Source organism: Stenella coeruleoalba (genome assembly GCF_951394435.1).
Source record: "Stenella coeruleoalba genome assembly, chromosome: 17".
NCBI lineage: Eukaryota > Metazoa > Chordata > Mammalia > Artiodactyla > Delphinidae > Stenella > Stenella coeruleoalba.
In genome coordinates, this window is record NC_137163.1 from 51,731,382 (window position 1) to 51,757,702 (window position 26,321).

Sequence of the window (26,321 nt, forward strand, 5' to 3'; positions counted from 1 at the left end):
AGTTAACATCCTACAAGCTTGTCCTTTTCAAAATTGTTTTGGTTAATCTAGACCCTTTGCATTTCCTTGTAATTTTAGAACTAGCCTGTCAGTTTCTATAGAAAATTCTGCTGGGATATTGACTGGGATTGTGTTGAATATACAGCTCAATTTAGAGAAAATTGACATATTTACAATATTGAGTCTTCCAATACATAACATGGTATATCTCTCCACTTACTAAAATCTTCTTTAATTTTTCTGAGCAATGTTTTAAGTTTTTACTGTAGAGTTCCTACAGGCCTTTGGCTAAATTTGCTCATTTTTTTTATGCTTTAGTAAATGAAACTTTGAAATTTCAATTTCTAAATGTTTGCTGCTAGCATATAGAAGACATACAATTGATTTTTAAAATCACTGACCTTGTACCCTACAGTCTTACTAAATTCACTATTATTTCTAGTAGTAGTTTTGGTAGGTCCCTTAGGATTTTTCTAAGTCGACAATCATGTTATCATCTGTGAATAAAGGCAGTTTTACTTCTTTTTAATCTTTTTGCTTCTACTTTTGCCTTACTGCATTGGCTCAGGAATCTGGTACAATGTAGAACAAAAGTGGTGAGAGTGGACAACTTTGCCTTGTTCCCAATCTCAATGAGAAATATTCAAGGTATCACCGTTAAGAATGATGTTAGGGTTTATCTTTTTTGTTGATGCCCTTTATCAAACTGAGGAAGTTGCCTTCTATTCCTAGTGTGATGAGAGTTTTTTTTTTTTTTACAAAGAATGACTGTTTTATCTTCTTAAAGTTAAAACAGATTTTAACCTATAAAAAGGGGCATGGCATGATTATGAATAACCATTATTTTGGATAATGGTGTGAATATCCCTTATTGTGGTATTATTCATGGTTAAGAGAGACAATGAATGGGAGTAAAAGAAAGAACAAGAGGAGAAAAGTCGAGGCAAAGCAAAACAAAACAACACGAATGTCCATTTTCTCACAGCTCTGTACTATGAGCTAAAGGTAAATCAGTAATCAATAAGGGCTTTAGTCTCCTTCTCTGTGTAAGGAAATTATCTTATGGCCAAGCTATTTCACAAGCCTCTATGTAAAGACTGTAAATGCTGCCAAGGGTGATATAAAGTATGCACCTATTAATATCCTTGTCGATTTACTGTTTCAGTTTCATCTCAGCTCGAATGTCAGGCTCTTGCCGTAACATCCCTCCTTCACTGAGTGGGCCTCTAAAGCAGGAGTTCTTAATCGGGGGTATGGAATGTTTTAGGTATATGCATTTTGAGTATACAAAGTTTTAAAATTTTCTTCAGATTCTTAATGAAGTCGGTGACTTAAAATATGATTAATACTACTCTAAAAAGTATCTTCCATTCTACTAATGCATTTCTGCTAATTTGTGTAAGCAAGCTATTAAGAGATGTTAACCAGGTTTACAGAGTCTACATGTAATTCAGGCTCAGAGTCCTGATTTTCATATACTTGCCATGTCAGAGTTTCTAGAAGGCTAATTCCTACGTAGGGATATTACTGTATAAAATTTAAAATGCTAATATTTCATATGCACATTTGATTACACGAACAAACCAAGTTTCTTAATAGAGGACCAAAGATGGCTGCCCCCCAAAGAAGGTGGGGGGAAATGCAAGCACCTTCCTAACGCCCTGCCTGTGTTCTAATCTAATGTGGAGAAGACTTGGAGAATTCACAATAACTAATCATTAGGGAAATACAAATCAAAACCACAGTGAGCTATCACCTCACGTCCATTAGAATGGCTATTATTAAAAACAAAAACAGAAAATAACAAGTATAGGCAAAGATGTGGAAAAGTTGGAAGCCTCACATACTTTTGGTGGGAATGTAAAATGGTGCTGCCGCTATGGAAAACAGTGTGGCAGTTCCTCAAAAAGTTAACTAGAGAATTACCATATGATCCAGCAATCCCACTCCTGGGTATATATCCAAAAGAACTGAAAGCAGGGTCTCAAAGTGATATTTGTACACCCATGTTCATAGCAGCTTTATTCACGATAGCCAAAAGGTGGAAGCAACCCAAAGATCCATTGATTGATGAATGGATAAACAAAATGTGGTATATACATACAACGGAATATTACTCAGTCTTAAAAACGACAGAAATTCTTACATATGCTACCATATGGATGAACCATGAGGACATTATGGTAACTGAAATAAGCCTGCCACAATAAGACAAATACTGTATGATTTCACTTATATGAGGTAATGAGAGTTAGTCAAACTCAGAAACAGAAAGTAAAATGGTAGCTGCCTGGGGCTAGGGAGGAAGAGGAAATGGGGAGTTGTTTAATAGGTATAGAGTTTCAGATTTGCAAAATGAAAAAGTTCTGGAGATTGGCTGCACAATACTGTGAATATACGTAACATTACTGAACTGTACACTTAAAAACGTTCAAGATGGTAAATTTTATGTTATGTGTATTTTATCACCAAAACAAAAAAAAAAAGGAAAGAAAAGAAAAGAAAGAGAAAAAGCATTTCTGATACATTGTACTTCTAACAATTCTGAAGTACAGTTAAGACCACTAAGAACTCATGACTTAGAAATCTAATCTTTGAGGTAACTCACTACTAAACCAGGAGTTCCCCAAATTATTAATAAGGTTGCACTCACTCTTTAGGAGCCCTAACAGTTGGCACTGATTGATGATTCTGTGCTCATGACATCAGCACATTTTGGAGAACTTAAGACCTTTACCCAATGCTGGGATTTTAGTACCCCCTGAACATTTGGATGAATGAGAGAGGATTGAAGATTGTGCCACATGATTTTAAAACTTGTGGACATTCTTTTGTAAAAGTGTGTAACAACAGTCCCTCCTCCCATTAACATTCCCTATAATAGCATAATAAAAGATCCTAACCTCCAATTCTTTTTCATCAAAGTACTGCAGCCACTGAAGGGGAACAACCTCATTAAAACCATCCAGGAAAGCTTTGGTCTGTTCTTGTACTCCTCGAGAAAAACGCCACTCTGTCATTAAACTGAAAATAAAGATGGTATTTAAAAACAGGTAATTTGTATGTGAGGTAAAAGGCTAAAAACACAGAGTACTTCTTAACCATCATTAAAAAAGAAAGTGAAGAAAATCAGTATGCTGTATGAATCGTACAGAATTCAAGAGAACACAGTTTCACAACAGAAGTTGTGGTGAGCACTATTAAGAGTCAGTTAAAAAGGGAAAGTGAGATGGAATAGGAAATGAGCATTAGAGTGCTTAGGCAGGCGTGGCTCCTGGCTTGGTTTTGCTACTATCGAACAGAGCACCTCTGTCTCCTCATCTAGAAATGAAGAGGCTGCCAATGTTCTCTGATTTTTGATCGGGACAAAAGTAGGATGCATACAGCGGGTGGCAGTGGGAAAGTGAAGGTCATCATACATACTCTTATTTCAAGAACACTGGTACTGTTGAGAAGAACTTAAATGTATGTCAGAGGCAAGGGAACTGGGTTTTTTGTTGTTTTTTTTTTACTACATTTGATTTTTGAGCAGTGTCAGAGCATGTTTATAAATTGAGAGGAAGACTGAGTAGAGAGAAAAATGATTAAAAAGGCTAAGTGAAAGAGGGAATGAATGTGGAACATCTTCCCAGAGGCACAAACAAGGGATAAAGGTAAGGGTATAGATAGTTCTAACATGCTCTAGTACTTATAGAAATTAAGGTCAATCAGGTAATCACCTTACCCAATATATTCATCTTTATTCTCCTCCGTCACCAGGATATTGGAACCTCCCAACTTCAGGTCATGTGAAGTAACTTTTCCCAAAATCTCCATGTCAACAGAAAAGTACATTTCTAAGCCACATTCTTCAATATTGTTGTCTCTGGGTGATATATACAACCACTAATTAACAAAATATGTAAAACTGATTTCAAGAAAATACCTTATTGAAAGATAAATCTTCAAACCTTATCCAGATAAGGGAGTTATAAAATTCAGTATCAATAGATTCCAAATCCTTAATAGTCAGTTTTTTACTTAGCATACGCTTGTAGAAGGGTAAAGAGAAACCAGTATCAATGAACTTTCCATGAAAAAGTGCCTGCCAAGAAAAACAAAAAATGTTATTTAAAAAATTACAGAGTAACAATTTTCTTATTCAGAGCACAATGATAACAGAGAAATCATGAGGCTTTACAGGCAAAAAAAGTAATAAGTAATCAGCATAAATCATGAAAACGTAAATATTATATAAAATGCTAAGTATGAAAAACAAATTTACAGAGTTAAAACAGCATCTCTTTAACTGAGGTCAAACACTTAGCTTACCATGTCCTATCAAAAACTGTAAAAGAGGATGATAATGGAGCTTTATCAAACCCCCACTCTTTCTAATATGTTTCACGAATTACATTAACCCCACTGGATGGAGAAATGAAGGCGTCTCAGGGCCACCGTGCATGCACCTGGAAAGACCCCACCCCCGCTTTCTTATCTCACAGTTGCCTAAGAGATCTTCAAGACTAACCCCGTGGTGCCTTCACTCCTATTCACAAGAGTCAACGCAGGAAGTCCCAGACCTGCAGTACCTTGACTCTCACCACGATCTGCCCGTCCACTTTGATATCTGATTCCATGTCTCTCATCTCCCCAAACTCTCAAAACCACCTACTGTGTTTTGCCCTCTGAAGCTCATGATCCATCATATTAGCAAAATCCCCCACATCCTCCACTCATTCTTTGAAGATCCTTTAGCATCTTGTTGTAACACAAATCTGGCATTTTTCTGAGGACCCTGCTTCCTTTCAAATCTTCTCAGAGGGATGGCTGTTTCTCTCCTATCCTCCCTCATGTCACCAGGCCTAGGAGTGGGGTGTGTGTTGCTTCTCATTACTAATGTCACCTCCCTAACCTGCCCCAGCTTTCAATTTCAAGCCCATGCCACCTCACTGCCTTCGTGGCTCACCACCCCCAACCTCCTTGCCGCAGTCATCCTTAGGTCTCCGGGTTTCTCCCCTTTACTCTTCAATGCTGTGTTTTTTGACATGACCACCATCATTCTGAAGATTTCAACATCTACACTGATGATTCTTTTACTACCCTGGAGTTATAGTCCTTTCCATGATCTTAGTGTCTAACTTAGCTAAACATTCTCAACACCATACCCTAGACACTATGATTAGCGCTAGCTGCAATCCTGCATAAACTCAGTTCCAAACACCTAATTTTCCAGCTCACTGCCCTTAGTAATAACACCAGCAACATTTGACTCCACTGGGATCTAAACAAATCAGGGAACCTGTTACCTTATCACTCTCTCTCTCTCAGCCCCCTTGTGAAGTTCTCTCTCCCCTTTCTCAGTTTAGAGTCCACCTTCAATCATCAAAATTCCTCCCTTGTACCTTCAAATCCTGTCTCCCTGGTATAAAAATACATCAATACCTTTGTATTTCTGGCAAAATCCAAAGCCTAGCTAAATACAACTGTCCACCCACTCCACGCCTATGCCTGGGCAGTGGAACATGCCAGAAGTGTATATGCAACCATGCTGACTGGTTCATGACCAACGCCCTCAGGTGGGAGCCCACTGCATTCACAGTCTCCCACTCTCCCAGATGATTACTTCATTCCTCAAGTACCTCCTCACTCTGAGCTAATGATCTTGCTTTCTATTTCACTGAGGAAACAGAGCCATTGTAAGAGAACTTTTGTGTGTTCCACCACATCTGCTCACTGATCGCGTCTGAATCTATGTACTCTTATTACAGAGAAGCTCTCTATTGCTTCTCTGTGCAACTAAACAGATCTCCTCCTTGCTCTCCTATTCAAGGTCATTGCTCCCATATTCCCTATCTCGCTGACATCCTCAAATTCTTTCTTCTCTTATCATCAACAGAGAAGATGTTTCATCCTCCTCCTATTCTTGGTTCCTTACGTACTTCTGGTTACTGCCCAACTTCTCTATAGTCCTTTATAGCAAGCTTCTTTAAAAAGATCTGCTTATATTTGTTGTCTCCACTTTTCCTTGCATTCTCTCTTCCTTTCACTCCCTCCAATCGTTCCTCTCCACTGCCCCTGAGTATCATTCACCTGGCCAAGTCAAAGGGTTACTTCTCAGACCTCAACTTGCTCAGCCTACCAGCATCGGACACAGTTGACCACTTCTTCCTTCTGGAAACACACTTCCTTCTTCCTCTGTCTTCTGGAAACCGTTCTTATTTGATTCTCCTATCTCCTCCTCTGCCTCAGCTCTTTTGCTGGTTCCTTCTTATCTCCCCAGTTTACGTGTCCTTAAACGTCTTCTCTGTCCACACTTATTCTTTAAATGGTCACACGCCTTACCTTGATATCCCCTCATGGCCAGCCTTGTATATCCAACTACCTATTCTACATCTCCACTTGAGTGTCTGCAGGCATCTTAAACAAACCGAATTCCAATTCTGGACTCCCTCCACCCCCCACATTTCCTCTGGCCACAACCCTGCTGTCCTGGGAAACGGCAACTGCAACCAGACAGCTTGGTGCCGTACTTGACTCTCCCTCACACCCTGCATCTAAATGGTCAGGAGACCCTGTTGGCTCTACCTGCAGAATATATTCAGAATCCAAAGCATGCCTCACTACCTCCACTGCTACACCGTTCAAGTCCAAGCCACTACTGCCGCTCACCTGGGTTGCTGCAAGTGGTCTTCCTGCTCCTCCTCTTGCATTCCTCTGCCCTCAACTACAGTCTCTTTCTACACAGCAGGAAAGTCAGCTTAATAAAACCTAAGTCACATTATGTTACTTAGACTATGTCACTCCCTGCTCAAAATGCTTAAGGGAATTTCTCAAAGATTCCACACACTACCTCTCAACCTCATCTCCTACCACATTCTCTCTCAGATACTCTGCTCCAGCCACGACATTTTTCATTCAGAAATGTACTTCCACCTAAGACCCATTTTTCTTGCTGTTCCCTATGCCTAGAATATTGTTCTCCAAAATATTTGCATGATTCAACCCCTTACTTTCTTCTTATTTCTGTTCATGTGTTACCCATCAGAGGCCTCCTCTAGTCATATTAAATAAAAGAGCAACACTGCCTTTCCTTCAGTACCTACTTATTTATTCTTTGCCTCCCTCTAACAGAATCTAGATCCCTGAGAACAGGGACTGTGTCTTTTTTTCATGGTTTCATCCCTCTCATACTATGATACCACATAGTAGTAGGCACTCAATAAATATTTGCTAAGTGAATGAACAGACAATAAAGTGCAAATAAATAAATACAAACACTTCTCAAGAAGGCCATAGTCCCACAAGACCTTCTGCAAAGCTCTGAAAATTCCAAAAACATTAATCGAGTTCAATTATTATACAACTCAGATTTTCCTGTTATAGAAAAGTGGTCATACTATAATTAGGCTTAAATGAAAGAACTTTTAAAGACCAAGTGGCTATATCAATAATCTTCATACTCATAACCTTGATTTCACACAGGTACTCAAAAAATAAACTATATATTGATACTCTCTGGGCAAACTTCCTTGGTAAGAAAATTTGTGAACACACATAATCAAGGATAATGTGTATAATTTTTTTATAAAGTCCTCTCTAAAATACTTTTGAAATAAGCAAAGTTTAAATAAATAAATAGGTAATGGAAAGTCAGGACTCACCATAGCAATAAAGCGGCCAATGAAACAAAAGTATGAAAGATGGTCTGGATTAATGGTTGATGCTGGATTTATCTGCAGACAGTAGTTGTTCTTGCCAGCATACTCAAACAAGCAATACATGGGGTTCAAAACTTCATGTGAAAGCAAGAAAAACCATTCTCTACAAGAAAATAGGTCAACATTATTTTTAGCACCCATACGTATGAATTTAAAAACAGATCTTAAATACATCCATCCATACATCATACCTCTGCTCAACAGCCTTTAACAACTCTGCTGTCCAATTCCTTAGCCCTCCATTTAAGTTTCTCTGCAATGTAGCCTTCCATTCCAAGTTACCTGCCAGTTCCTGAGTTGCCAAACTATAAACTTGGTGTTTCTGACATATAGCGTGCTTCTTCCTATGCCATATTTTTGTTTGTGTATGAATCCTCCACGTCAGCTTAGCCTATGGGGATCCCACTTTCTCTTTCAAGTCCAGCTTAGATCAATTCCACTTTAGCAATTTTTTGAAGCAATTTTCAGTGTATTCAGTGTCTCAGTCACTGAATACTTTACTTTGTGGTAACAACCTCACAACAGTAGTCATTTTTCTGCACTTAACTGGCCCACTTGACCACTACATCCACCAGACTGTAAGCTCCTCAAAAACAAAAGCCATACCTCTATATATTTTTTATATCTTTAACTCTCATAGGCATCCTACAACCTATATGCAATAGGTTTTAATAAATATTTGCTGGTGATACTGAGAGACAAAGCACTGCTGCTATGGAACAGTTTACATTTTTTCTTGCCAATGCATTAAAAAAGGAACTAAAATTTTAAAAGATGAAATCTTTAAATGTGAAGGCATTCTCTAACTTATTACCACCTAGTTTGCCTCATTTTAAAAAGTCCAATATACAAAACCCAACTAGATAAAAGATTAATAATTTATATTACAAAATAAACTCAATTTGCAAAGACTCTCTTCAACAGCAATTTCTTCTAATGCAGGGTTCCAAACTCAAATGTCTACAGGTATCAGTAAGTGAGTACAAGGGGTTTCCTTCTCTGCATGGGCTGACATTCTCTACTTAGCCACAACCCCCTATTCCTCATTGTATCCCTGATAAAAGTTATCATCAGTCTTAAGGAAGAATTACTTCCAGGCATATAATCATAGTCATTAGACAACTTGGCAGTGGTGGACAGGAAGTGAAAAAGAGTATACGCTACCCTACAGGGGAAGAAGCTACTCTGATTCGGTCAACTGATGCCATGTGAGAAGTTGGGTAAGTGATTTTAAAGATAAGCCAGAAATCTTGATTCACAGGCATCTAGTGATTTCCTTTAATGTCGTTAAGTAACATAGAAAAATTTAAAATCACAATGGGGGGCCATCACTGTGCAGGTTAGATCTGGCCTGGCAGCCTGTTTACAAATGTTTTTCCAAAACTTTTAAAACACAATCTTGGAGACTTACTGAAGGGTAGAGAAGGGAGTCTAAATCAACTGAGAAATGATAAACACCAATTTATAAAACGAAATCCAGTCCCAACATAAGTAGCTGAAGCAAGTCGACTTCGCACTGTAATGAGGCAGAAGTAAGACATGTACCCAGGGAAGAGGACTGAACAGATCTAGTGAGAATGTGTTTAGACACAAAAACTAGAAATAAAATTCCCAGTTGTTGCAGATCACTTTTAGCAAACAACAGCCCAGAGAAAACTGAGTAAATTCAAAAAAAGAATGACTACCACATGGCATCTAACCTATACTCTAATGGTAAGAAAAAAGAAAGAAAAATTCTAACTAGCAAGAGGCAAAGAGTTCCCTTTCAACATATTCTTCCACACACTCTCAAATGAACTAAAGAGTTACAAGAGGTTGAAAAAATTATTAGACGACAAATGAACTAGCAGAGCCTAGAGAAGAAAACAGTAAAACCACTAACAATGAAAAATCACATTAGAAGCAGCAAAATGTAGGGCAGTACTGCAAACAGTGACATGAGGATAGGCTTCAGAAAAATCAAAACAAAATGAAAAAGCACAAAGATAAAAATGATCAGAGAAAAGATGACAGACATATAAGACTGACAAAGGAGATTCCACATACCCATGATTGATGTTCCTGAAGAAAAATGGAACAAATGGAACAGAAAAAATATTCAAAGACATAATAGAAGAAAATTTCCCTTAAATTAAGGAAGATCTTAATATGTTTCTAAAAAAAGATATAAAACAATCAACAATGAAATTAATGAACTTCAAAGAAAAGGCCTATGTGGGCACCCAGAGGAAAAAGCTTCCTACAAGGTGCTGGCCTCCCACTTCACAGTGCTTACATTCAATACTAGAAGACAGGAAAACAATGTCTACAAAGTACTGGAGGAATTAGTGTTGTGTGAGAAACTTATATCTAGTGAAGTTGTTGTTTAAATACAAAAGCAACAGAAAACACGTTCTCAAGCATGCAAAACTACAGGAATATGTCACCCTTGTGAACTCCTGACTAAACCAAAACCAATACATGAATCAAAATAAAGAATTTGGGAATAAGAAAATCACGGTGTGGAGTAACTGACTACATACATTACATGCATTAAAACCGTCAAAATATAAAATAAAACCCAAACAGTTAAGGTAATAAAGGGTTCAGATAAGGATGTGACTGTTATAAAGTCAGACACTGTAAAAATAATACCGTATTTCATTTCTAAGATGTACCTTTCTTTTTAATGTCTGAACATTTCTGAAATTGAGACAAATCCCAATAGATGTGATATGAATATCCATTGTGACAGGTAGTTTCTTTTCAGAAAAAACTTAATGTTTTAGATGAGAAAATATGTTAATACAACCAGCTCTGATAATCCCACATATATACCTCCACCAGTTGTACCTAGTCCCACAACTCTTTTTAAAAGCCAGCTGTGCTAAAATTGTGATTATGTAATTCTGTACACCTGTGAAATATGAGTTCAAAAAGAGAGTTGTTTCTATGAAAAGCAAGTTTAATTCTTTGGAAATATTTAATGAAAGTGTTTTACTAAAAAATAAATTGCTGTCAAATTAGGTTTGGGCAAAGCAATTGAGGGGAAAAAATTAAATAAAAAGGATTGCCCATTCTTATTGCTTCACAAATGCCTGTTAACAATATACTTAGTGAATGTGGAAAACTTTATTCTCAAAAGGACTCAGACTGGATTAAAAACACAAACATAAAACCAGCATAAACTGATACAATAGCAAAGAATAAGAAACAACCTTATGGATGCTGATCCATTAATTATGCTATCTCCAGACAATGGAGTACTGTGCAACCATTAGTATTAGCTCTATAAATGATATGGAAAGATGTCCATGATATAAAAAAATAACAAAATCAGGCTGCTATATTGTGCATATTGTATGATCAATTCTGTTTTAAAAAACAGCAAGTATGTACGATATCACACATATATTCAAACTTATATACAGTTGACCCTTGAAAAACATGCTTTTGAACTTTGCAGGTCCCCTTTTATGTGGATTGTTTTCAATAAACATGGTACCTGTATTTTCATTTTACAAATCTTTAAGTGTGGGGAAATGTCTGTGTTCAATTAGAGATAACAGTGTGTGGAATCAAAAGAACTAGGGTTCGAGTCCAGATTCTGTCCAAACTGCTTCAGCTTCCGGCCCTTGGGTGAGTCACTTATCAATTCCTTTGTTTTGTTTTTAATTGAAATATAGTTGATTTACAATATTGTGTTAGTTTAAGGTGTACAGCAAAGTGATTCAGTTATATTTTTTTCAGACTATATTCCATTACAGGTTTGTACAAGATACTGAATATAATTTCCTGTGCTATACAGTAAATCCTTGTTGCTTATCTATTTTATGTATAGTAGTTTGTATCTATTAATCCTATACTCCTTGGTTTCTGAAGCAGAGACAGCAGTATGCAGATTTTTGACAATGTAGGGGTCAGCATCCCTAAACCCCATGTTTTCAAGGGTCAACCTAATAGGCAGAGAAAATGTACTGGATAACCAACATAATAATAATAATGGTTACTGCTAGACTTATGTGAATATTTCAATTTTTGTTTTTAAAAATAATTTTGGATTGCTGTTGAAAAAATATATCATTTCAAGAATATACCCACTGCATACAATGGAGATACACTTATTTCAAAGCAGATATGGTTTTTATTTTACCTTGCTAGACCACCATAATCAAGTCCTTCTTCTCCTCTAAATATTACATATAATCGCCTCCTCAAGTCATAGGGTTTTAATGCCATAATCTAATTAAAAACAAAAACAAGGATATTTAATCACTCACGTATAACACAAGTTTCCTCCAAAACAATTTTATTTTAATTTCATCTGTATTTTCAAAAATTACACATTTCCTTACCTTATACAACAATGCTTTTAACTCAAGAGATAACTGGTTTGTTCCACAAACTAGCAAAGATGTATCTTACTCCCCTAAGCTTTCTCTGATACATTTTCATAAATCTCTTTCCCCTCTTCTGGTATTAAATGGTAGTCCTACTTTGGGTTAGTAGCAGAGAGGAACAGTTTGACACAGAAAAGTTTTTAAGGTTAGAAAATATTCCCTCCTCTGTCACTCTCCAAATTTTACCAGAATCTTGTAAAAGGTGACTTGGAAGTTTTTTTGGCTAGCAACACTTACTGAGAAGCAAAAGTTATTAGAGGTCCTGCTTATACCACACATTCCACTTCTCAGTAGGAAAGGAACTCAGCTATTGTGAAGAATTATTTATAAGATTATAAATTTAAGCATAAAAAAGTATATCTTAAAATAGTATCTATACCAAATTTTTATAATCCTTAAAGGCTTATACTAAAGTTACTAGTAAATAGGCTTTAATTCTGGATAAAAATGAATTACTTCCCAAAGCCAAGACTGGTCTGGGTTGGGGCACAGCTCACCTGTGCAGGCCTCCACTTCACTGGAAGTCACTGGCTCAAAATTGCACAGCACGATTCTCCCCAGGCCAGGGGACAAAGCAAAGTAAAATCTACCATGAATTTAGATGTGCACTTACTTACTAAAACAAAGTTCACACAGAGCTTGGGCCTAGCTAAGAATTTATCAACTCAAACCAAAAGAAGTTTTGATAATAAACAGCTATATTAGTATCTTGTCCAAACTCCAACAGTTATTAAAATGAAGCTAAGGTTTGAACATCACTGACTTGAGAGAGTTGTTATTCCATTTTGGCTTGTATACATAGAAGTCCCTATGTACCTGTACACAAAGGGAATTTTAGTTCATCATCTTAAATGGAGTGCTCCAACAAGGTCTGAGATCATGACGCTTAAACAGAAACCGAGAGGAGGTAAGAATTAACACTAGGATTATTAGAGGAACATTTAAATGGAATACAGTACCTATACCAATCTAATTTTAAATAGTTTAGTAGCATTATCATGTCTTTTTTGTTTGAGTTAATAAAGTCTTAGAAAAGTACATAAGTGTCAAAATGTGTCAACTTGTTCCAGAAGCTCTTTAAGCTTTCTTTTAGTAATCTAATTCACGGCAGGATGATTTTGTCTCTCAGCCTAGGTACTGTGTCTGCAAAATGGAGATAATAACAGGAGCCATCTCAAAGGGACGTTGTGAGGATGAAGTAAATGAAATGATAACTCTAAGGTGCCAGTGCTAAGCATATGGCAGTCACTCAATGCACGATGGGGTTTATTATGACTATTATTGTAATGGACACTCAGTAAGTGGTAGTCATTGTTACAGCTGTGTTCTGAATGGTTTAACATTTCTAAGCCCTAACTCCCTTTAGATATACAGAATACAGTGACTCAAGTTGTACAGTCTCTCTCAGTATCCGAGGTACATGGGTTCCAGGACACCCCCACAGGTACCAAAATCTAAGGATGCCCAACCTATGCATATCTTCCCATATATTTTAAATCGTCTCTAAATTACTTATAATACTTAATACAATATAAACACTACATGAATACAGGCATGCCTTGGAGATATTACAGGTTTGGTTCTAGACCACTGCAATAAAGAGAATATCAAAATAACTCAATCTACACGAATTTGTTGGCTTCCCAGTGCATATAAAAGTCATGTTTACACTGTATTATAGTCTATTAACTGTGCAATAGCATTTTGTCTAAAAAGACAACGTACATACCTTAATTCAAAAATTCTTTATTGTTAAAAAAATGCTATCATCTGAGCAAGTCATAATCTTTTGGCAATAGTAAATCAAAGATCACTGATCACAGACCACCATAACAAATTAATAGTAATGAAAAAGTTTGGAATATTTCAAGAAATTATGAAAATGTGACACAGAGACACCAAGTGAGCAAATGCTGTTGGAAAAATGGTGCCAAGAGACCTGCTCAACACAAGGCTGTCATAAACCTTCAATCTGTAAAAAAACACAGTACCTGCAAAGCGAAATAAACTAAAGCACAATAAAGCAAGGTATGCCTGAATTTGCTGGCTGCAGAAAGTTCAAATTTTGCCTTTCGAAACTTTCTGGAGTCCCCCTTCCAAGCCACCCTGGAATATTTTCTATCCACTGTTGGCTGAATCCATGGATGCTGTACCTGCCGATACAGAGGGCTGACTGTACAATTTTATTCTGATAACATCTTTCTTACCTGTTGAAAGGAATCTTCGAACAATGTCTGCCGGGACACATTGATCTTTACATGACTGGGTAGTGCATTAGACTAAAAACAAAAAATAACATCGTAATATCATGTAAGTTATAGGACAGGTATTGGGTAAAGATAAAACTAAATGATTATGAACAGAAGATTTATTTACCACCGTAGTACCTGGCACAAATAACGGAAGTGAGCAAGTTTCCACCTAAAGCTGCGTTCATAAGCAATCTGTGGACCACCTTTAGTTCTAAAGAAAAACAAAAACAAACCATATGTTAATTCATAATAAAGCTAGATATTTAACATTTAGCATGAAATTGGAGTGTACCAGGGTCCTACAAATGACCATAGGAAGGTTACTTGTTGGGAGAGAAGTAAAGATATATTTAGTGGGCCAACAGAGACTTGAGCAATGAGGACACACAACATACACAAAGAGGGAGATTATGTGTATGGATGGATCTTTTGTAAAGAAAGTTAGTTAATGTGCCAAAAGGATGTAACAGCAAACCTAAGAATTGTATGCAAGCAAAAGCATCTTTTGGAAAAAAAATGAAAACATTTATAGAAAATCAAAAACAGATTTGTCATTAGCATAACAAACTGAAGGATAATAGTAAAAAGTATTTTTTAAGGAGAAGGGGTACAATCCCAGATAACAGAGTGGAGAAGCAGCAACAAAATTAAATATGTTGGTAACTCAAAATAAATAAAAAATGTATAAAACAGTGATAATATGTGATAGAATATCAATATTTATGTATATGATACATAGTCATAGTTAGCTTAACAGGAAAGGTTTCCTCATATTTGGAAAAAAATATTAAAAGCCACTACTGTTTCAGACAAAAGTCATAAAACATCAATTGTACTCATCAGTTCATTCAGTCCCATGTAATTAATTCTTATTGATCCGGATCTCTTGTTAGCAGTTTATGAAGCCATCAGGTTTTCCATTAGAGTTCTGTAATTTCTTACCCAGTTTGGTGGTATGATTTAAAAGTTATCAGAAACCTGTATTTGTAAAAAAGTCCTTTCTATGAACCTTCTTGAAGATCTTCATTTTTGTAAAAGCATCAGAGTAATATAAATGTCAAAGACTTAAAATGGCATGGTTAAAGACCTGATTACAATGCAATTGACCAAGAAATTTGGTTATTTATGCAACATATAACATCTTAAGATAATAACTAAAGTTATGACATAACATTATACCAGGACATATCCAATTTTAGGAACTGCATATAATTTCTAGAACATTTATATTAATAACATTTACCCATATAACCTAAGAAAGTTTATCATCACTCATTTGACAATGCTTCCCATGTAATTCAACATACCAAATAAATCTAATTAGTTTAATCTCTCTCTTTGAGATGTTTCAGGGATCTTCTGTAACACCCCAAATTTAGCTAGAGGTCAAAAGAATCCTTTTAGCACATTAAAGCTACCTTTCCATTGGGGGGGAAAATGTAAATCCACACAAAAATACTTTTGCCTGGCAAAAAAATATAAAAAAATAAAATAGATAATCAACAAGGGTACAGCACAGGGAACTCTACTCAATACTCTGTAATAGCCTATATCGGAAAAGAATCTGAAAAAGAATAGATACATGTATATGTATAACTAAATCACTTTGCTGTACACCTGAAACTAACACAACATTGTACATCAAATATATTGCAAAATAAAATAAAATTTAAAAAAATTTTAAAAGGATATTAAAAAAAACCTGACAGATTTTCAAATAATCCAGCAGTCCTAACAGAGTACTGTAGGGGAAAAAAATGTTTCAAAGGGGTAATTCTTATTGGACCAATTCTTTATTGTTGGACATGTAAGTAGGTGGAAAAACTTGAAATATAAATTCCTAAAGTCTTACTCATATTATAGGTTTTAGATCTTTAATGATTAAAAAATTATAATAATGTGCTCAATAAAAGCCTTGGACTAAAAAAAAGGGTTAATTCTCACTAACATATTGAGATTTTTATTAGAAAACAAAAATAAACTGACATTAGGATTTGCAGGAATGTAGATTGCGGGGGAGGAAAAAACCAACAGGCATGATACATGTCATCATGTAGGCATGATACCTACAATATAAAAATATAAAATTGAATTTTGTTGTAACACCAGGACTGGCAACAGGAATTGTCTGTGGATGGTATATGTTGCTTTTTCTACACTTTTTGGGAGGTCATGGTTTCAGCCACATTTTAGATTTCAACCATATATTAGATTGCAAAAATAAAAAGCTATGTTATTTAAAAAAAAAAAGAAGTTAGTTAAATAAAATACTAAAGTCTACTACTGACTATTTTTTTTTTTTTTGTGGTACGTGGGCCTCTCACTGCTGTTGCCTCTCCCGTTGCGGAGCACAGGCCCCGTGGCCATGGCTCATGGACCTAGCCGCTCCGCGGCATGTGGGATCTTCCCGGACCGGGGCACGAACCCGTGTCCCGTGAATCGGCAGGCGGACTCTCAACCACTGCGCCACCAGGGAAGCCCCCCTGACTATTTCAAAAAAAGCTTCTTGACAACCCTTAAATCCAAGGAGGAGAAAGGCTCTAGATAGAAGAGACACGAAAGGAAATTCTACCACATCTTAAAACTAATCTGAAATCGAAACAAATATTGCTGAAGAGAGTAAGCAAAGCAAAATTGAGTTCCTAGGAAGAAGTGATATCCAGTCACCCAGTTCAGCTAGTCAGCGAGGGAAGAAGCAGGGTGGGTGGCATGTAGGGATAGGTTCTAGTCACATTGAGACTAGTCACAAGGGAGAAGCATAAAGAACTTTCAGAGTCTTAGGGAACATTTTGGAATGGATGGAAAATGTTCTCTTTTGTTGTCAGGTTCAAGTGAATTCATTCAACAAATATTTACAGAATGCACAGTATGTATCTGGCACTATTCTAGATAGTGAGAGTATTATTGGTTAATAAAACAGACTAAAATACCTGTTTTGTGCAGCCTATGTACTAGTGAAGGAGATAGACAAGAAATAGAATGAATAAGTATACTATCAATATACATTCAGTGTTAGAAGGGGATAAATATCTCACTACTCCCGCTCCTCAAGAAGGAAGAAAAGGCAGTGTAAAAAGGACAAGCAGTGGGGCTTCCCTGGTGGCACAGTGGTTGAGAGTCCGCCTGCCGATGCAGGGGATACGGGTTCGTGCTCCGGTCCGGGAAGATCCCACCTGCCACGGAGCGGCTGGGCCCGTGAGCCATGGCTGCTGAGCCTGCGTGACCGGAGCCTGTGCTCCGCGGCGGGAGAGGCCGCGGCAGTGAGAGGCCCGCGTACCGCAAAAAAAAAAAGGACAAGGAGTGAAGTAGGGAAGAATTTTTAAATTGTGAAAAGGGTAAACAGAGTAGTGTTCACAGATAAAGCAGTATTTGAGCAAAAACATGGTGGGCATAAGCCATATAGATAATATTGAGGCAAAGAGCATACCAAGCAGAGGAAATGAAAGCCGAGATGTGGAAGCCTCAGATGTCTGAGGTACAGCTAAGTGGCCAGGGAAGCTGAAGCAGAGTGAATGAGAAGAAATATCAGAGATGAGGTTGAAGAGGTAATAGGGGTCAGATGCCATAAGGGCTTGGAGGCCACTGTAAGTACTTTGCTTTTCACTCTGATTGAGATGGAAACCACTGAAGGGTTTTCTGCAAAGGAATAACTTTTTACTTAAATTAAAAGAAAAAAATTAAAAAGTCTTGCTGCTTTATGGAGAATAGTATTACATGAGGTGTGGGTAGAAAGCAGAGCAATACTTAAGAGGCACCACTCCAAGTGAGAGAGCATGGTAGCTTGGACCAAAGTGGTGGCAGTGGATGTGGCGAGACACAGCTGGTCCTGGATACCTTCTGAAGGTGTGGTAACTAGAATTCTTGATGGACTGTATGTGAGGTAAGAGAGAAAGAGCAGTCGAGGATAATTCCAAGATTTCTGGCTCAAGCACACCTAAGAGTTGCCTTCAACTGAGATGGAAATAGCCCAGGCAGAACAAGCCTGATTGACGGCAGTTATCAGGAAAAAGTTATGAACAGAGTTATCAAGTAAGCAGCTGAATATATGAAACAAAATTTCAAGTGAGAAGTGAAAAGCTAGAGATAACATTTGTGAGTCATCAGCATATAGAAATTTTTTTAAAAGCATGACACTGGATAATATTCACCAAGAGAATGAGCACGGACAAAAAAGGAAAGAGATCTAAGGACAGAGCTCTGGGTACTTCAATGTTAACAGGCTAAAGAGAAAAGGAGGACCCCAAAAAACAGAGGAAGAAGTAAGACCAAAAAGGCAGAAGGAAATCATGAAAGTTGAGTCCCTGTACTATTGATACTTTTGCCAGGAGAGAGAAATTTTTGTCAAATCCTCCTTATTGTGTCAAAACAGAACTGCAAAACAACCCCTCAACTATGTGGAGGTCACTGGTACCCTTAGTAAGGTCAGGGTCAGTGAAACTTCCTTGTTGTCAGTCTGAGAGAGAAATTAGAAATAGCAATATAAAGACAACTCATTCAGTTAGTTTTCTTGTAAAGGGTGGCAATAAAAATGAATTTTCACTGAATGGATTTATAAGTTGATGAGTTATGGCTTTCTACTTGTTCATTTTCAATCTAAGAGAATTAATAGATGATGAGAATAATTCATCAGAGAAAGATGGAAGACAGAAATATGATCACTCATGGAGCAGTTAATTGGAAAAGAGGGGGAAGATCTAGTGTGCCACCAGAGGGACTGGCCTTTGATAGGAACAATGACAGTTCATCTTTAGAACGAAGAGGGAAAACAGATACTGGTAGGCAGATAGATGTAATGGTAGGAATTTGTAAAAAACGTTATGGCTGCTTCTATTTTCTTAGTGATGCAAAGATATCACACCTAAGAGTAAGGATGAAGGAGAGATCTTTCAAATAATTAAGCTATTTTTTACCTGGAAAATTCAATTTTGTTGAATGTCTCATTCTCTGACGTTGCATCTCTTAAGAGCACACTCTGTGGACAGACTGCCTTGGTCTGAAACCACTTCCATTACTTGCCGTTATGATTTTGCAAAAGTTAGTTATGCTCCCTAAGCCTGTTTCTACACTTGGAAAATAACAGTATCTACTTCAAGGAATTTTTGGAAGATAAAAAGCTAATTTATATAAAGTGCTTAAAAGAATCCTTGGCACATAGTAATCACTAAATATTTGCTATTGTTCTTATTAAGGAATTATGTGCCACAAATCCATTCTGTAATAAAGTAGGGCAAAGGCAGGTATACTAGGGTATTACTTGTGTAGATTTTCTTAATACACAAAGTAAAATTTGTTGCTAAACTTGACGCTAAATTAGAAATGAAACTTTATATCCTCATTAAACAGCATTTAAGAACTTCACTTACACAGATGACTTCCCATTGCGAGGATCTTTGAATGTTGTTGTTCTTGTGTTATGATCAACAAAGTACCTAACGCCTTCCCGGGTATACCTAATTTCCCAGCCTTCTGGCAGGGGTTCTTCATTCTGTAGGCTAAAAGATAAAGTTACAGTCACAAGGTGATCATTTTCTAGGTGCTAAAAATGTCTGAATCAAGGTTTACTTGATTTCATCTTCAGACATGTGTTAAGATCACTTAAGTAAGGCTGCAGTATATACATACCCTTGAGTTCTGGGATCCTCCCACTGGGTTGTTTTTGTGTTATGATTCACAAAGTAAACTCTGTCTGTTGAATCCACTCTTTTTTCTAAAAACAGAGTGAGCGTAGCATTTAATAACTATTTGCTATATATACATTACCGGTATTTTTACCAACAACATATTAGCTTACCCCAGCCTGGTGGCAAAGGCCCATATGGGTCATTTTCTGCAGCTAACATTGAAGCCTAATTGGAGAAAAGGGTTGGGAGGAGAAATTTAAAAAACAGGTTTTTAATATAAAAGCATAAACTTAAGCACTTGGCAGAATCACATTTTATAATAATTTTCTAAAAAACACGATAAAGGAATGTGAATATAATAATTTCAAGACACAAAGTCCTAAAACTGTCATGAATTAAGAGGAGTCAATTAAGTGATAAAATTAATAGTTTTTCTAAAATGATTTAGAAATAATATATCGACATCAGTACTTTAATCTCTTAGCCCTTCCATAATAGTCCACAGGAGTGAAATGACATGAGAAAAGAGCATATAGAAAATTATAGTGTTAAGGGGTGTGGGTTGGATCCCTGATCGGGGAGCTAGGATCCCACATGACTTGCCGCCAAAAAACCAAAACATAAAACAGAAGCAATACTGTAACGAATTAAATAAAGACTTTAAAAATGGAAGAAAAAAAAAAGAAAGAAAATTGTAGTGTTAAAATGAGGTAACATTATTTGTTTAAAAATAAAATAATTATCACAGTTCTTTTTAAAACAAATGCCTAGATTGGGAGGAAGATGGCGGAAGAGTAAGACGCAGAGATCACCTTCCTCCCCACAGATACATCAGAAATACATCTACACGTGGAACTCCTCCTACAGAACACCTACTGAACGCTGGCAGAAGACCTCAGACCTCCCACAAGGCAAGAAACCCCCCACGTACCTGGGTAGGGCAAAAGAAAAAAGAATAAACAGACAAAAGAATAGGGACGGGACCTGCACCAGTGGGAGGGAGCCGTGAAGGAGGAAAGGTTTCCACACACTAGGAAGCCCATTCGTGGGCAGAGACTGGGGTGGGGGGGAGAGGGGGGGAGCTTCGGAGGCACAGACGAGGGCACAGCAACAGGGGTGTGGAGGGCAAAGCGGAGAGATTCCCGCACAGAGGATCCGTGCAGACTGGCACTCACCAGCCCCAGAGGCTTCTCTGCTCACACGCTGGGGCGGGAGGGGGCTGGGAGCTGAGGCTTGGACTTCGGACTTTGGTCGGAGGGCAGGGAGAGGACTGGCTGCGTGTACACAGCCTGAAGGGGTTAGTGCACTACGGCTAGCTGGGAGGGAGTCCAGGGAAAAGTCTGGACCTGCCGAAGAGGCAAGGGACTTTTTCTTCCCTCTTTGTTTCCTGGTGAGCGAGGAGAGGGGATAAGGGGCGCTGCTTAAAGGAGCTCCAGAGGTGGGCACGAGCCGCAGCTAAAAGTGGGGACCCCAGAGACGGGCATGAGACGCTAAGGCTGCTGCTGCCGCCACCAAGAAGCCTGTGTGAGAGCACAGGTCACTCTCCACACCTCCCCCGCCGGGACCCTGTGCAGCCCACCAGGGTTCCGTGATCCAGGGACAACTTCCCCGGGAGAACGCACGGCGGGCCTCAGCTGGTGCAACGTCACGGCGGCCTCTGCCGCCACAGGCTCGCCCCGCATCCGTACCCCTCCCTCCCCCCGGCCTGAGGGAACCAGAGCCCCCGAACCAGCGGCTCCTTTAACCCCGTCCTGTCTGAGCAAAGAACAGACGCCCTCAGGCGATCTACACGCACAGGCGGGGCCAAATCCAAAGCTGAGCCCCGGGAGCTGTGAGAACAAAGAAGAGAAAGGGAAATCTCTCCCAGCAGCCTCAGAAACAGCGGATTAAAGCTCCACAATCAACTTGATGTACCCTGCATCTGTGGAATACATGAATAGACAACGAATCATCCCAAACTGAGGAGGTGAACTTTGAGAGCAAGATATATTATTTTTTCCCCTTTTTCTCTTTTTGTGAATGGGTATGTGTATGCTTCTATGTAAGATTTTGTCTGTATAGCTTTGCCTTCACCATTTGTCCTAGGGTTCTGTCCGTCTGTTTCTTTTTGTTTTTTTACTTAAAAACTTTTTTTTCTTAATAATTTATTTTTATTTTAGTAACTTTATTTTATTTTATCGTACTTTATTTTACTTTACCCCCTTTCTTTCTTTCTCTCCCTCTCCCCCTCCCCCTCCCCCTCTCACTCTTTCTTTCTTTCTTTCTTTCAACTTTTTCTCCCTTTTATCCTGAGCCATGTGGCTGAAAGGCTCGTGGTGCTCCAGCCAGGAGTCAGTGCCGTGCCTCTGAGGTGGGAGAGCCAACTTCAGGACACTGGTCCACAAGAGACCTCACAGCTCCACATAATATCAAACGGCAAAAATCTCCCAGAGATCTCCAACTCAACACCAGCACCCAGCTTCACTCAACAACCAGCAAGCTACAGTGCTGGACACCCTATGCCAAACAACTAGCAAGACAGGAACACAACCCCACCCATTAGCAGAGAGGCTGCCTAAAATCATAATAAGACCACAGACACCCCAAAACACACCACCAGACGTGGACTTGCCCGCCAGAAAGACAAGATCCAGCCTCATCCACCAGAACACAGGCACTAGTCCCCTCCACCAGGAAGCCTACACAACCCACTGAACCCACTTTAGCTACTGGGGACAGACACCAAAATCAACGGGAACTACGAACCTGCAGCCTGCAAAAAGGAGACCCCAAACACAGTAAGATAAGCAAAATGAGAAGACAGAAAAACACACAGCAGATGAAGGAGCAAGATAAAAACCCACCAGACCTAACAAATGAAGAGGAAATAGGGAGTCTACCTGAAAAATAATTCAGAATAATGATAGTAAAGATGATCCAAAATCTTGGAAATAGAGTACAGAAAATGCAAGAAACATTTAACAAGGACCTAGAAGAACTAAAGAGGAAACAAGCAATGATGAACAACACAATAAATGAAATTAAAAATACTATAGAAGGGATCAATAGCAGAATAACTGAGACAGGAGAATGGGTAAGTGACCTGGAAGATAAAACAGTGGAAATAACTACTGCAGAGCAGAATAAAGAAAAAAGAATGAAAAGAACTGAGGACAGTGTCAGAGACCTCTGAGACAACATTAAACACACCAACATTCAAATTATAGGAGTCCCAGAAGAAGAAGAGAAAAAGAAAGGGACTGAGAAAATATTTGAAGAGATTATAGTTGAAAACTTCCCTAATATGGGAAAGGAAATAGTTAATCAAGTTCAGGAAGCACAGAGAGTCCCATACAGGATAAATCCAAGGAGAAACATGCCAAGACACATATTAATCAAACTATCAAAAATTAAATACAAAGAAAACATATTAAAAGCAGCAAGGGAAAAACAACAAATAACACACAAGGGAATCCCCATAAGGTTAACAGATGATCTTTCAGCAGAAACTCTGCAAGCCAGAAGGGAGTGGCAGGACATATTTAAAGTGATGAAGAAGAAAAACCTACAACCAAGATTACTCTACCCAGCAAGGTTCTCAATCAGATTTGATGAAGAAATTAAAACCTTTACAGACAAGCAAAAGCTGAAAGAGTTCAGCACCACCAAACCAGCTTTACAACAAATGCTAAAGGAACTTCTCTAGGCAAGAAACACAAGAGAAGGAAAAGACCTACAATAACAAACCCAAAACAATTAAGTATTATGGGAATAGGAACATACATATCGATAATTACCTTAAATATAAATGAATTAAATGCTCCCACCAAAAGACACAGACTGGCTGACTGGATACAAAAACAAGACCCATATATATGCTGTCTACAGGAGACCCACTTCAGACCTAGGGACACATACAGACTGAAAGTGAAGGGATGGAAAAAGATATTCCATGCAAATGGAAATCAAAAGAAAGCTGGAGGGCTTCCCTGGTGGGGTAGTGGTTGGGAGTCTGCCTGCCGATGCAGGGGACCCAAGTTCGTGCCCCGGTCCGGGAGGATCCCACATGCCACGGAGCAGCTAGGCCCATGAGCCATGGCCGCTGAGCCTGCGTGTCCAGAGCCTGTGCTCTGCAACGGGAGAGGCCACAACAGTGAGAGGCCCGCATACCGCAGAAAAAAAACAAAAAGAAAGCTGGAGTAGCAATTCTCATATCAGACAAAATAGACTTTAAAACAAAGACTACTAAAAGAGACAAAGAAGGACACTACATAATGATCAAGGGATCAATGGAAGAAGATATAACAATTGTAAATATTTATGCACCCAATATAGGATCACCTCAATACATAAGGCAAATACTAACAGCCATAATAGGGGAAATCGACAGTAACACAATCATAGTAGGGGACTTTAATACCCCACTTTCACCAATGGACAGATCATTCAAAATGAAAATAAATAAGGAAACACAAGCTCTAAATGATACATTAAACAAGATGGACTTAATTGATATTTATAGGACATTCCATCCAAACACAGCAGAATACACATTTTTCTCAAGTGCTCATGGAACATTCTCTAGGATAGATTATATCTTGGGTCACAAGTCAAGCCTTGGTAAATTTAAGAAAACTGAAATCGTATCAAGTATCTTTTCCGACCACAACGCTAATGAGACTAGATATCACTTACATGAAAATATCTGTAAAAATTACAAACACGTGGAGGCTAAACAATACACTACTTAATAACGAAGTGGTCACTGAAGAAATCAAAGAGGAAATCAAAAAAGACGTAGAAACAAATGACAATGGAGACACGACCACCCAATACCTATGGAATGCAGCAAAAGCAGTTCTAAGAGGGAAGTTTATAGCAATACAATCCTACCTTAAGAAACAGGAAACATCTCAAATAAACAACCTAACCTTGCACCTAATACAATCAGAGAAAGAAGAACAAAAAACCCCAAAGTTAGCAGAAGGAAAGAAATCATAAAAATCAGATCAGAAATAAATGAAAAAGAAATGAAGGAAACAATAGCAAAGATCAATAAAACTAAAAGCTGGTTCTTTGAGAAGATAAACAAAATTGATAAACCATTAGCCAGACTCATCAAGAAAAAAAGGGAGAAGACTCAAATCAACAGAATTAGAAATGAAAAAGGAGAAGTAACAAATGACACTGCAGAAAGACAAAGGATCATGAGAGATTACTACAAGCAACTCTATGCCAATAAAACGGACAACCTGGAAGAAATGGACAAATTCTTAGAATTCCACAACCTGCCGAGACTGAACCAGGAAGAAATAGAAAATATGAACACACCAATCACAAGCACCTAAATTGAAACTGTGATTAAAAATCTTTCAACAAACAAAAGCTCAGGACCAGATGGCTTCACAGGCGAATTCTATCAAACATTTAGAGAAGAGCTAACACCTATCCTTCTCAAACTCTTCCAAAATATAGCAGAGGGAAGAACACTCCCAAACTCATTCTACGAGGCCACCATCACCCTGATACCAAAACCAGACAAAGATGTCACAAAGAAAGAAAACTACAGGCCAATATCACTGATGAACATAGATGCGAATATCCTCAACAAAATACTAGCAAACAGAATCCAACAGCACATTAAAAGAATCATACCCCATGATCAAGTGGGGTTTATTCCAGAAATGCAAGGATTCTTCAATATACACAAATCAATCAACGTGATACACCATATTAACAAATTGAAGGAGAAAAACCAAATGATCATCTCAATAGATGCAGAGAAAGCTTTTGACAAAATTCAACACCCATTTATGATAAAAACCCTGCAGAAAGTAGACATAGAGGGAACTTTCCTCAACATAATAAAGGCCATATATGACAAGCCCACAGCAAACATCATCCGCAATGGTGAAAAACTGAAAGCATTTCCACTAAGATGAGGAACAAGACAAGGTTGCCCACTCTCGCCACTATTATTCAACATAGTTTTGGAAGTTTTAGCCACAGCAATCAGAGAAGAAAAAGAAATAAAACGAATCCAAATTGGAAAGGAAGTAAAGCTGTCACTGTTTGCAGATGACATGATACTCTACATAAAGTATCCTAAAGATGCTACCAGAAAACTACTAGAGCTAATCAATGAATTTGGTAAAGCAGCAGGATACAAAATTAATGCACAGATATCTCTGGCATTCCTATACACTAATGATGAAAAATCTGAAAGAGAAATTAAGAAAACACTCCCATTTACCACTGCAACAAAAAGAATAAAATATCTAGGAATAAACCTACCTAAGGAGACAAAAGACCTGTATGCAGAAAATTATAAGACACTGATGAAAGAAATTAAAGATGATACAAATAGATGGAGAGATATACCATGTTCTT

At 38.0% G+C, this 26,321-nt stretch overlaps 1 protein-coding gene across 2 annotated transcripts in view; it reads right to left on the bottom strand.

Moving 5' to 3' along the window:
* Positions 1–26,321, bottom strand: part of WWP1 (WW domain containing E3 ubiquitin protein ligase 1) — a 115,052-nt gene that overhangs the window by 12,481 nt on the left and 76,250 nt on the right. For both annotated transcript variants that reach the window (XM_079901449.1, XM_079901450.1), the window contains 10 exons: positions 20,123–20,177; positions 19,954–20,038; positions 19,695–19,823; positions 14,467–14,542; positions 14,287–14,358; positions 11,833–11,921; positions 7,644–7,803; positions 3,951–4,084; positions 3,725–3,865; positions 2,904–3,024 (listed from right to left, as the gene is read on the bottom strand). In XM_079901449.1, coding sequence (XP_079757575.1) covers positions 2,904–3,024; positions 3,725–3,865; positions 3,951–4,084; positions 7,644–7,803; positions 11,833–11,921; positions 14,287–14,358; positions 14,467–14,542; positions 19,695–19,823; positions 19,954–20,038; positions 20,123–20,177 — 1,062 coding nt within the window. The remainder of the gene's footprint in view (positions 1–2,903; positions 3,025–3,724; positions 3,866–3,950; positions 4,085–7,643; positions 7,804–11,832; positions 11,922–14,286; positions 14,359–14,466; positions 14,543–19,694; positions 19,824–19,953; positions 20,039–20,122; positions 20,178–26,321) is intronic.